At 35.2% G+C, this 13,731-nt stretch overlaps 1 protein-coding gene across 1 annotated transcript in view; it reads left to right on the forward strand.

The window, feature by feature from the left end:
- LOC129278099 (FH1/FH2 domain-containing protein 3-like) overlaps positions 1–13,731 on the forward strand; it is a 96,500-nt gene that overhangs the window by 34,385 nt on the left and 48,384 nt on the right. The window contains exons 10-19 of the mRNA XM_064095682.1: positions 1,055–1,117; positions 2,335–2,892; positions 3,698–5,278; positions 5,804–5,836; positions 6,212–6,253; positions 6,920–6,988; positions 8,181–8,501; positions 9,060–9,152; positions 10,019–10,159; positions 10,734–10,895. Of these exons, the coding sequence (XP_063951752.1) occupies positions 1,055–1,117; positions 2,335–2,892; positions 3,698–5,278; positions 5,804–5,836; positions 6,212–6,253; positions 6,920–6,988; positions 8,181–8,501; positions 9,060–9,152; positions 10,019–10,159; positions 10,734–10,895 (3,063 nt within the window). The remainder of the gene's footprint in view (positions 1–1,054; positions 1,118–2,334; positions 2,893–3,697; positions 5,279–5,803; positions 5,837–6,211; positions 6,254–6,919; positions 6,989–8,180; positions 8,502–9,059; positions 9,153–10,018; positions 10,160–10,733; positions 10,896–13,731) is intronic.

Below are 13,731 nucleotides of genomic sequence, written 5' to 3' on the forward strand. Positions count from 1 at the left end.
TTGAATTTAGCCAAAGAAAATGAGTAATTTTCACTTGATAATCTTCTCATCTTATTGTATTGCTGTACAAAATTGTCTATATTTTCCTTGGAAATGGAGAAAAGGAATTCCCTATTTTGGATAGTTTTGATTTTATGATATCTCCCATTTGCTTGCTGTCGGGGTATGCAAATGTATTATTCTTTTGAAGTCATTATTCTAAAGATCATTTCTTATCTTTCGTCTGGATGACTGACTATAATAGAGAGGAAAATACGATCACATTCCCCGTCATACAGTTTTGGTATAGAATTATTTAAATGAATGAATAATTCACAAAACTATATCATAAAAAGAATTTGTTCTTAACCACCATATAATTCTTGAAGTACAAATCATATTTGAATGAACAGAATTGAGCACTGTCTTGTGTATGTTTGGGCATGATCTGTTTCTATCCTGGACTTTTTGCTTGAATCTGTGTTGCCTTCACTTTAATGTCTGTCAGCATGGGTTGGCTACCGGCTTGGTATGGTGTACTGTAAGTAGATTCATGTGGTTCTTCATTTCTTAACCTTCATTGAATTTTCCCCTTGATTTAATATCTTTATCAATACTGATGATTTTGTTCTTGATTGTATAAAATATGTAGAATTATTCCTGTTGTTATCCAGTCTTGGTGGTATAGTTAATGTTCAACATAAATTTTTTGATTAATAAATCACAATGTTGTAAAAGACAGAAAACGTATCAAATTTCCAATCTGTATTGCTGTACCAAGATTTTGTTTGTAAATCTTTTTATTTAAAACATATTTACCATGATAATCCCGTCCATTTTAAGACTTTATAATGATTACAAATGCTCATAATAATGGTAAGAATATTAATCAAAATTTTGGTCAGGGAGCAAAAGGGCTATATGATTAGGCCTATACTTTTTTTAATTGATTGAAGCAACTCTACATTAAAAAACAAATGGTTTTGATATTGATTTTTAGACGGTTGTTTAAAAGTGTGTTTGATTATGTTTTCTTTGTTTTGTATCTCTGTAATCGTAATTTTTGAAACCAAAGATCCTCTTAGAAATGAAAAGAATCAGTCGTCAGAATCTTCAACCAACCAATCATCATCTCGCAGTAAGTTTGGCGTGCTGTGTGATTGTTATACTTCTGCTTGAAATTGATGTATGGCAGTGTAAGGTTGTCCAAGCAAAACATAGAATACAAAATTTGAAAGGTTTTAGGATGAAGTAAAGTCACTTGTCAAGGAGGATTTCATAGATTAATGCAAACTTAGTTTTTGCTTTTTGATGGAAATAATATTAAAAATATCTCAGATGGATAAATTCCTGATGTAAGAAACATTATTATGAATGGGTACTATTGCAATAATATTTTGGAATTTATTTCTATGACAATTAGGCTGAACTTAAATCCCTTTGGAGTCCAATATCTTCATTTTTCCAATATCAAATTATGGAATTCATTGTAATACCCCTTTCATAAACCCAATAAAACACAATTATGCGGCTAATAGCAGCATAATTTGGTCGTAAAATCAGAGGAGGACAAGAGTTATCCGCATTATTCTGATGCTGCTATTATCCGCATAATAGCGGCATCGGGACAAGATTTTGAGTTTATGAACGTATTTCCAAATAATGCGGATAATTGCCATGGTGCGGTCACAAGGTCACCCTTTTCCAACACAACCGCATTGGAGGGGGCATGTCCAGTTGTCATGACGATTATCCGCCTTTTCCAGGACGGGCGCTCGTAAAAATAATTTATGGAGTTTGTGAACGCAATTTTTATTGAATTATCCGCATTACTCTTAGGCGGCTAATTGGAGGATATGTTTTATTGGGTTTATGAAAGGGGTATTAGTATTGACAAGACATTAAGAATATTCATATTTGTATAGATGTGAAGGTGATAGCTAGTGTTATGATACTGTTTTTTTAATACAAATAACTTTTGTACTTCCTTATAACTCTTCCAAGGCCATATTTTAATCAGCCCATATTTAATATCTGATTATAGTATGAATATATATGATGATCAATAAAGAATATATTAGCATGAGATGAATGTAGTTGTCACAAATACAGATTTTGATAAACTGCATCTACAGGCATGTACTTTTGCAAAGAAATAGCTGTTAAGGTATGCTCGAGGGTTGATTTATTGTATTTAAATTGCATTGATATTATGTACAGCTCTTAAGCATGCTGTAGATTGTTTATGGGACTTGGTGGAAATCAGTAGGATTTATTGAATGTATGTTTATTTACTTATTTTATTTGTTTATTCATCTTGTTTATTTCTTTATTTGAATTGAATTGGTTGCGCAGATGACAGCAATGCTAATGATGATTGTGATTTTGTTATGCGTGGACCAATGTCACCTTCTGTCGTCTTGGCAACAAGTTCAACAGATGGCCACGCTTCCAAACCGCCATGGTCACCCGATGACCAGCATATTACCCAGAATGCAGTAGAGCACGTAGAGAGCATGGAAGGGGAGAGTCAGGAAAAGGGAACTGATCACCAGAAGTGTGATCCTGGTAGTTGTCATGGCAACAAAGAAAATAAAGAAGATAGTCCTAAAGAGGATGAAGATAATCTTGAGCAGGATTCATCTGATGATGATCATAAGGATGAAGTTACGCATCCTCTTCATGAAGAGGGAGAAGATAATAAAGATAAAGTTGAAGAGGCAGATGATGTTGAAGAGGAGTACAATGATGACAGTGAAGATGATGATGAAGATGACAAAACTGAAGACCAAAATATTGATGCAGAGAGAGGAATTAAAGATGAAGATGGAGAAATTAATGTAGATCAGGAGGAATCCCCACTGGAAGATATAAGTTGCCATGACAACCCAAAGGATGACAGCTCTGGTGGAGGTATTAAATGTGTGTTCATGTGGTGCAGGATGCAGGAATTGGACCTCAAACTCAAATCACGGTCAAAATTTGAATTTTATATACAGATGAAACTTTATATTAAAAAAAAAACACTTTTTAGAGCAAATTTCATTAAAAAAAAATCATGAAATTTCTGTGACATTCCTTGGTTCTGGTACCTTGCATGGTGTGTTTCATATATACATATTTTATACCACATATGGCATAATTTTTCACCTTGTACTTTAATTACTTAATTTTTTTCTTCACTTTGAGGTGAAGTATAATCTGACAAATTAAATGCATGATGATAAAGAATAGAACTTAAGTTTTTTGTTCATCTGTATTAGGGAGAGATTATTATTAAAGAAGAACTAACATGAACTAGTATTCTGTTAGATAGACACTGAAGAGTTCATCAATACTAAAACATGTCATTATAAATCTAATAATTTAGATTTACGTTATTGTTGTTTATTCAGTATGTACTTGTAAATGGTTAACCACACTGAAATATTGTGCCTGGGGTGGTAGTATAGTTCATTTACGTTGTACAAGTTGATAAGTTTGAACAGTGTGCCATGATTTTCTGTATAAATTTTGAAATCTTAGATCATTAAGCATGAAGAATAGTCACTTGTTGGATGATATTGCTATCCAGTGCTTGTTTGGAATATAGTTTACTTTTGAGTCACATTGTAATGGAAGCATGGTGTGCAGTGGTTCCTTCAGTTCACTTCACTACCCCACACCCCAGTCTCATTTCATCATGGTATTCATTCATCTTCCATTCCATCCTCTCAAGATCGTCTGAGGCCGGTGATGAAGGCGGAATCAGGCAAAGAGAATGGGGAGGATGAGAACCATGGAACCTGGCCCTCCCCTGCAAGGAGGCGGAAACAGTACGAGAGGAATGCACAGAATCCACGGCAGAAGAAGAAGGATGAGGACGATGGGGATGACATCATGGCGTTGCTCCGAGGAGGGTCATCGTCGGGGCCGAAAAATGAGGATACAAACTCTAGAGGATCGGTTGAGAATGGCAGTGAACTGAACCACTCAGTGGTGGTTACAAGGACTCGTAAGGCTGCTAAACCTGAAGAAACAAAAGAACTAGAGGATCCAAAGCAAACATCTGGTAGACCAAGAGAAACGGACAGTCCTGCTAATGAAAGGGTAGAAGAGAAAGCTGCCGAAATGACGGAGGATGCAGCAAGCATTACTTTGAAGAGACCAACGAATGAACAGAATGTTGATGCTGCTGGAAAGGATATAGAGATGAGGAATGTAGAAAAAGAGAATGAGACCAAAGTGGAGAAGAGTAATGGTTCTAAAGGGGGATCGTCAAAGAAGCCTGTTGAGAGGCGAAGAAGCATCAAGGCCATGGTGAGCATCACTAAGGAGGAAGAACAGATTGTGGAGGAAACCAATGATATCAAACCTGATGAAACAAGTGACAAATCTGCTGAAGAATCAAGGAAGGATGAGACTAAACAGAAGGAGAATCTAAAAGACCAAACCAATGATGGGCTGAAGCTTAATGGCGAGGTTAAGAAGAAAAACAAGTTGAATAGGGAGGATGGTAAAGAGAAAGGGCAGGAGAATGACAAGATTGAGAATGGAAGCCTCAAAGGCAAAGGAAGGGGAAGGTCGCAGAGAACCATGAATAATAAAATATTTGCCAATGAGAAGGAAGATGACTTGATGACGCTGCTGACAGGAGGTGTTTCATTACCAAGGAACTTCAAGACCAAAGATCACAAACACAGGTGTCCCGGGGAACACACGAAAAATGGGACGATGGAGCGTAAGAATGGAAAGGGAGGAGAGAAGAAGAAAGGGAAGGATGAGACTGATTTTGGCACTTGGCCAAGGAAGAAGAAAAAAGATGTTGAAGAGAAGAAGATTGATAAAGAGGAAGACATCATGGCATTCTTGAAGGGTGGCTTGGATGCTACAAGCGATGCAGAAGAGGAGGAAGAAGAAGAAGTGAAGGGACACATCTGTGAAATCTGTGGACAGAACCTTGATGAGATGTATGATGAAGAGGAGGAAGAAGAGGAGAATGCGGAAGAGGTGGGAGAGGGAGAGGAGGAGGAAGAAGAAGAAGAGGAGGAAGAAGAAGAAGAGGAGGAAGAAGACAAGAACAAGGATGAGTACTCGACCAAATGTGAAGAGACCCTTGAGGAAGTCGACAAGGAACCAGAGCTTTTCAGACGTCACACCCAGAAGAACAAAAACATGGATGATCTGCTGATGATCCTTAGGAGTGGTAGCCAGAGTGGACCAACTCCAGATGAGGAAGATGATGAGGATGAGGAGGAGGATGAAGGAGATGAGACCTCAACCTCTGAAGAAGATGTTACTGTCAAGGAAAAGCCTAAAAGTGAGTTCTTATTTCAAAACCACAATCGGAAACTGTTTCTGTTCCAGATGTTTGCGAGAGAGACCTCGATTTATTTTGATGGAAAGGAAATCAATTATGTCAAATAGAGTAAGAAAATTCATAAGCGATGCAAAATGATTTAATCATGATCCATTTCCCTTCCCAAGCCCATTCCCTTTGAAATAAAGCCATGTATTTATTCAATGATGCTATTTCCACTGTTTAATCTTGTCATTATACATGACCTCAATAGCCATTACCATTTATCAAAGATTTCATATAAGCATGGTTAAATATTACCTTTATCATATATGGTTGACATAAATTTAGTTCTAAGTTATAAGTATTTAATTCAAGCATGGATTTGACCCTGATGTTCATACATTATATGCATTTATTTGATCTGTACACTCATCTGCTCTGCTTGGAGTTTGGAAGTGAAGAAGAGGATTTTTTTTTGCCTTAATGATTAGTCTTCTCTCAAAAAAATCATTGTTAATAATTCTTATTTCTTTTTTCTTCAAGGTTTGTGGGGAATGTCAAGTGAGAATATCAATTGTAAGTTTTATTTTCATTAAAGAGTTGCATTCTATGAACATGAAATATCCAATTAGTTGTTTGATTCACAGAATAGTGGAACATTAATGTGGGCATTCAAATACAAGTTCAATAATTCTATTTCTATTCTTTTCTAATTTTGAATGACCTTGCTTTGAAATGATATTTATTATCAAATAATGTGAGTTTAATGAAGACTATTTAAGAGTCACTTTCCTTCGAAGTTGCTCTCTACATCTCCAATACAAAATACAATTTTTTACATTCTCTGTTAATGTAAGATCTTTAGGCCAATATATATATTTTTTTTGTCTGCTCTGCTAATGTATTTTCTTTCTTCTGCTCATATTTTCAATCTTTCATTCCTCCCTATAGCTGACTCATCATCCATTCTCTATGGAGATACTAGTGCTGACAGTAAGTTATTATATGCTGTCATTCCAGTGTTGTTAAGTCCTTTATTCAGTGTCAAACTATGAAAGACAATACTTTTATAAGAAAAAAGTCTTATAAATAATCATTTTCAGAAAGGAAAAATACATTTACAACCTATACTTTACAGCATTAATGTGTACAAGATGTAGTATATGTATAAATTAATATGCAATAAGATAAAAGGTGACAGAAGCGCAGGCTTGGACAATGGAGGTTTGTGTCATACTGAAGGTGCCCCTCCGGTTCTATCTATGCACTCTTATGAAGGATTCCCTTTTGTATGTATCCCATTGATTTATGTTGTATGCAAACCCTCGAGAGTTTATCATCTGTTTGTAAATCAATTTCTTACATTAACACATTCTTTTGTTTGGCACAAGAATGAAATTATATATTTTTTTTCTGTACCTCTTTCTGCAATGTTCATGAGCACCACAAGTAAATTTTATTTCAAGTTATCATTCTTTTTGTTGTACCAAGTTGTGTATGTCCCTTTCCCTATTACTGAATACAACTCTACTTTGTTTATTGGAAAACCACTCACAATACACGGCCACCTCTTCGGTGAGGTGGTATGTAATCACTTATGTGCACTATCTTCGTATACGCCACAATCCTCACGACTGTACCCCCTGAAACCCTTTCTAGAATGGGCTCGCCTGGCTAACCCTGAACCCATCTTGCGGAGGACACATTGGGGTCTGCTGCCCTCTACATGTGAGTTATGGACAGGTTGCTGTAGTGTGGTTATGCCTGATTTCTTAATGTCTTGGTTTTTGCAGTTTTCATGGATTTTATATGAAATTTTATATGAAATCCCTCATAGCAAGTCGATTTGTTAGTCTCACTTTGTTGTGGAGTTCTAGCTTCTGATTTAGTATTAAATGATCAGTCCAGATATTTTAGATACATTTGTGATGGTTGCTGCCGAGAGTAATTCTGAATATCCAGTCATTAGTTGGCAGATGTTTGACTTGCAGTAGATGTTCGAGTGGTTAGAATGCATGGTTTTGTTGCAGTTACCAATGTTGATAAAGTACCGGTAATTTGTTTCATTCAACGGCAGTTTGCAGAACAAAACTTGATACTTGTCAACGCAGAAGGACCGATCACAAAGTCTTCTGAAGTGCCTGCATGGAATCCTTGACATCTTGTGGTTGATTTATTACCATCTTCTGTATATATTACAAAAAAATAATTATTAGTTTATAGACTGTTGTTGAATGTGTTTTTTATCAGATTTTTCCAAATAAAATGATTTATTTCATTCATTGATATTTTTGTCAATTCATTTGCAGTGTGTTGGTGTTAGTTCTCAAGTGCATGGTGTCCTGATTGTATCATTTCTATGTTTTACAACCATGTCTGCATTTAAATATTTGGAGAGCAATTGTTTACATTTGCTCTGTTTTATTTATATATTTCAAATTTCATATGTGAATGAGGAAAGTAAGTAGATTTTAGTTATAAAATCAGAGAATCGTTTATGTACGTGTATGAAAGATATAAGAAAGATAACAATGCATATTTTTTTGGTATTAATTGTAAAATGTTACAATTCTCTATATTGTTTGTTTACCAACATTTTTTATAATAATTTATATTCATTCCAAGCCACGCCGGCCCAAATTGATGGGAGAGCTGATTCTTTTTATGTGTGCTTAATTTGCAATGAATATGATAAATCAGTACTCCAGGAATAAAAATGCCATTTTACTTTTAACAATCCTTTTATTTTCTTTTCCCCACTTCAATTCACTCAACGTTTCCTCTCCTGCCTGACTCTGCATCGTAACTTAATCTCATCTGTTACATTTAATCTTTATCCCCATCCCTTGTTATTAATCCCCTTTCCCCTTTTACCGCCAAATTGTACTCCAACCTCCCATACCCTGCCTACCCCAAACAGGGATCCCTTACTGCCCGGGAGAGCTAGCCAGTTCCCCATATGCCACACTCCCAAGACAGAAGCACCCTGTAACCACCAGGAGCTCATCCGTTACCTCCAAGCCCCCTACAGGGGTAACCTCTACACCCCCATCTACCTCTTACACTTCCTCCACCACCCCTCGCTCCAGCTCCAGGGGTACGGAGAGGAGTTACGGTGATGGGAGGACAGATAGTTCTACCAGAAACAGGAGCTCGGAGAATAGTTATACCGATAGGCGGGCAGAGAGGGGTACAGACAGGGGGACGGATAGGGATAAATACAGCTCCAGTTCAACAAGTGGTATGAGTGCATGTTGTGTGTGCTCTTTTGTATCTTGATGAATAAAGTTACATTCAGTGCATTATTAGACATCACAATTATCACTCTTGATAATGAAAATATTAAAAGTAGATCACAGTTTTATAGCCGTTAGCAGAAATGAGTCGATTGTTCTTGTTTTTCTCCTCAACCATTTTGATTGTTCTAGGGTGAATATCTTGAGTCTTTAAAATTTGACTCCTGACTTCTGTTCTACTTTCATAGGAATGTAGAATATTTGAATCTTCCATCTGTAATCATTTATCATGTACATTCTATTTTACTGTGCTTACTTTTGAGTGAGATCAGACTTTTCAGTATGAACTCTTACAAAGTGAAGACATGTATCTTCTGATGATTTAAGCAATCTTTTTCAAATTCATATCATACAAGTCATTGAATTCTTTCACTTTTCTATTTTCTATTTTATTTCATTTTATTTTTACTTTCTTAATTCAGAAAAGTATTAATCTCTATTATGTATGATTCTATGAATGTGTATGTAACTGGCTTACTAAATAACTCTCATCCAATATTTAGACTCCTCCTATTCCCGATCAAACCGTGAATACCGTCGTTCGTCGTCGTCGTACGAGCCTTCTTCAAGGAAGAGCAGTGTATCATCCCGACCTGGTGGGCATCTAACATCTTTTTTTTAAAGTTCATTAAGTAGATTTATATTTTCATTTTTGATTGAGGGGGATATGGGAATGAAGTATGAACTCATAAAACTGGATGTACACTTATGCTATCTGCTTGTAATCAACACGGCACTATATTAAAATGGCTGGAAACTGGCAATGTTCTAACACGATATAATTATTTTGTTTATAAGTTTGAAAGAGCTCTATATATGAAGCAGAAGAGTTTTTAATGAATAATCATATCCACAAAACATATACTGTATACATGAATTGATTCGACTTGATAGATGAAGTACTCTGTTGAATAAATATCAAGCTGAATGTACTGTTTTAAAATCAGCGGTTGTCTTCCATCAGTTGAAATACAATCAGGATTTGTGAATCAAATTCTTTGATGAAAATCCAAATTTGCACAACACTACACTGCATGGTTGGTCAGTAACAATGTTGTAGAAATAGGAGCATACTAACCAATGTAGAATTAGAATCAGCACCGTTGAATAGCAGTAGATATTAGTCTTGTCTCAATTGTAGACAAAGCACATGATTGTTGACACTTCTCACCATTAAAGAAACTATCCATCAATTTTTGCAAAGAGAATGTGCATAGAAAATGGTTGTCAGAAATGATAGGCCTATATTAATTTGAATACTGGGAATGTCTCAATAAAGACAAGTATCATGAGCTGATACTGTAGTGTTGAATGAGCAAATATATCCGGGAATTTTATACAAAACTGCAATGATAGTTACGAGTAAAAAAAAAAAAAGAGGTTCATGAAATATGCTTATGGTTGTTTAATGCATCTTGAACTGCATGTTTTTCTCGCTCTTCTAACTGCTTCTGACGAAAAGCCGAACCTTCAATCGATGAAGACAGGACGAGTAGTTACACGCCGTACTCGAGCAGCCGAGATTCGGTGCGACGTTCAGCGTCCACCGATCAGCCGTCATCTTCCTATTCCTCGTACAGGAGTGACAGGCTATCGAGATTGGGTATGCAGGAATGTTTATATCACTGTCTTATAAGATGAGCTGATTCTTTTATGCACCTGCTATGAACGGAATGACCATGCATGAATGTTAACATTTTCAGGGCAGAAATAACTTGAGGGTTGTTTTCTGAAAGTCAAGCAATGTATACTTCTCAACATGAAAGAATAAAAAAAAAAATCATTTGAATAAAATCTACATGGACATGAAGAATATTATAAATTCACTAATGAAATATCCACTTATGATACTGATTGGGTTAAGTAGGCTTGTGATCTTTTAAAATGATTAGTGAGTTATACATTCTAATTTGTATTCACAAGTAATTGTATGTTAAATGTTCACAGAAATATTATGTATAGTGTTCTATTTGAATGAATTTCAAAGATTTTACGACTCTTCGCAATATATATCGCTAAAAGTTATTAATAACATTGAACATGAAGACTATTAGAAAACATTTTTCCTTTTTTTTCAAGCATAACTTCTTGAAACCGTCTGGACAACAAGTTTATATGTACATATACTGATATTCATTATTTGCCTCCTACCCCATTGACCAATACCCTAAATATAGGAGACACTACATCCGTGGTCAGTGTACCACGATCCCCCACTTCCCCCTCCTCCCCCTCGTCATCGTATAGCCAAAACGTCACTCCTCGATCGTACCGTCGCTCGACCTCCATCGAGTCTGTCAAGTCGCCGACAACGAAGTCCCCTACGACAACCAAGAAGGGTAGGAGAGCATGTCACGTGTTGAGATAACTTGCGTTGAATCGCATGTTCAGTGTGAACTCTCACATGAATTGTTGATAATAATTGTGATTTTACAAGTGTCATGTACTGCATGATAAACTTTAATACTTTTAATATGATTCTTATTCCATAATGATTTTACACTTTTCCAGGTCATTATAATAACTGTATTAACTTGAATGAGACATGTTTTTTCTCCCAGTTTGTACTAACTTACTCTAGAATTGACGGGATACAGCACTGCATGGGTTTTAACATCACGGTTCTTCCATTTTATCCTATTTCACTTGATAACTTTGCATCCCTTTTCCCTGTGAAGTCATGAAAAAGTGGATAATTATTTCATTATGAATATTTGCCAGTGTGTATATCTTGTATTTTTGATATTTGGATATTGTTGAATACAGGTATGCTCCGTATTCTTAAGAAAATTGTTGTGAACATTTACTAGTTTCTAACAAGTTCATGATAACCATTGTATGTAAGTTTCTGCATGTATTTCTGTAAACCTTCAAGCTATCTTGACAATATTCACTTACTGGTTCAGTGTTGCAACTTGTACAATCCCTCTGCTGATAACGACCAGAATATTTTAGTATGATTCCATTGTGGTCATTACAGTCATTGTGGACAACTCTCAAGCTGGGTGAATTGTCCTCTTAAAGAGTTTCCCATTAGGAAGGTATCCAGTGAAGCTGGCACCACCATGTAGATATAGGGGAAAGTTGTTACTTTACAACTTATCGTATTCTAAAGTTTCAAAATGTGAAAAATGTTCAATTGCTTACTAAAAGCTTCAAACTTTGGGTATATACAGTAATATCAACATGAAATATGTGTATTCTCATTATTCCAATATTTGGCAAGTTCACATCTACCATAGATGTGCTTATCGAGAACTGTTTTAGCCTACTTTACTTCACTTCGAATAATGTAATCTTTTTATTCAAATCCTCTTGGATTATATTTTAAATAAAGGTTCCCAGTGATGAATTGTCCAATAAAAGATTTTGTATATTTTTTTCCTCTCTACTTTCACCCCTCTTCATTCAAAAGCATTCCATGCACACAAAAGGAAAGAACGTGTTCACTTTGTGTATCGAGATGAAATTGACCAATCACGAACCTCATTAGATGCAGACTTTGACCCTGACAGCAATATTACAATGCTTGATTCCTTGCAAGTAATGAACTGTAATACAGAGACCAATGTAGGAAACCAACAGTCTTCCACATCTCATAATAGAAGAGGACTTGTCCATTTTTCAAGTGGAGATGAAATTGACCAATCACAAATTATTATAGAGTCAAATGATTACCCGGACTGCAACCTTATAGACCCCGATTTCTGGACATTCATTAGCAAATACCCCGAGGTCAACATAACGGCTCACAAGAAGGATTATTCGCCTTTAGATGATATGAAACAATTACAAACTTGTTTTGATATCTCAACAATATCTGATACATTGCTAAACATTGATCACGATTCCCATTTTGACCTTATCAATTTTGAAGAGTATCACACACACCAAATCCAGAAGCATGTACATTTTATGACTCCAGATGAAACTGACCAATCACAACCAATTACACATAACAATATTGATTCAGGCAATATTTCAGTTAGTGATCCATTGATTATTATCCAACCCGCTTCTGACGATGAACTCAACTCTGACACCGACTATGAGGCAGACAATGATGAAATAGATGACAATCGTATAGACATGACTAGACGACGTTCTAGTCTTAAACTGAGAGAAGAGACTGATTCTCTGTTCATTGAACACCTGAGCAATCTTATTTGTCAACCACGTGAGTGAAATAATGCAATTATTCATCAATCATTCAATTTCATCAATCATCATTCAGTTTCACCATCAGAGGTGTTATCACTCAATTCTCAGGATTGAGAATTATTATCTGTCTATCCCTTTTTCTTTATAATTTTTTATTTTTCTGCATTTATTCTTCTATTAATCTTCATAATGTGAATGATTACTTTTTATGATGGGAAACAATTTTGAATAAAGATGTTTTTCCTTATAATTTGGCAACTTAATTTATTTGTAAGATATGAGTGGGTTGTTTGGTCAGTGTTCTATCACTTTCAGACATGTACATTTATACATCTTTCTTTTTTTCCTTCCAAAAAGTTCATACTTAGTTAAGTGTTTATTTACATCAGTATGACTAAAAATGGAACTTTTTAATGAAAACCTTGTATGTTTTCATTCACGATTGCAATGCAAAGTGGTTTCTGAATACAGATACACATTTGTCAATATTTTCAGATGGGTGCATGCTGTTGTGTATTTAGTCGTGGTAACACTATGGAATGTTTTCACTCTAAAACATGCATGTAGAATAATAATGATTTTACTGAATAACTTTGTATTGTACTGATTGTTATTAGTATCTGCTAATTAAAAAAAAAATTACATCAAGATATCACATGATTGGTAAGTCAAGCATGAGCAGGGTGTAAGAGAGAGATTTGTGGATTATGTTATAAGGTTCACTGTTCCATAAATAAAGTGGAATTTTTATTGTTATTTTTTTCATTCCAGAAATTGATGGATTCATTAATTGATTTTATCTATTTGTTTTGGTATTCATATTTTGTAATGAATCTACTTTGCTATGGTTAATCAATGTTACAATATTTCATTAAGAAGCATTGGCAAGTTATTAAAAGTTTGTTCTAGTATTATGTTCTTTTTTTGCTGTTTTATCTAAATTCCTTAAAAAAACAAATGAAGCAACAAATTCTTATTGTAAGCATTCACTAATTGTTAGTACTGCTTAAATGT

The sequence above is a fragment of the Lytechinus pictus genome, chromosome 2 (assembly GCF_037042905.1).
Source record: "Lytechinus pictus isolate F3 Inbred chromosome 2, Lp3.0, whole genome shotgun sequence".
NCBI classification, from domain to species: domain Eukaryota; kingdom Metazoa; phylum Echinodermata; class Echinoidea; order Temnopleuroida; family Toxopneustidae; genus Lytechinus; species Lytechinus pictus.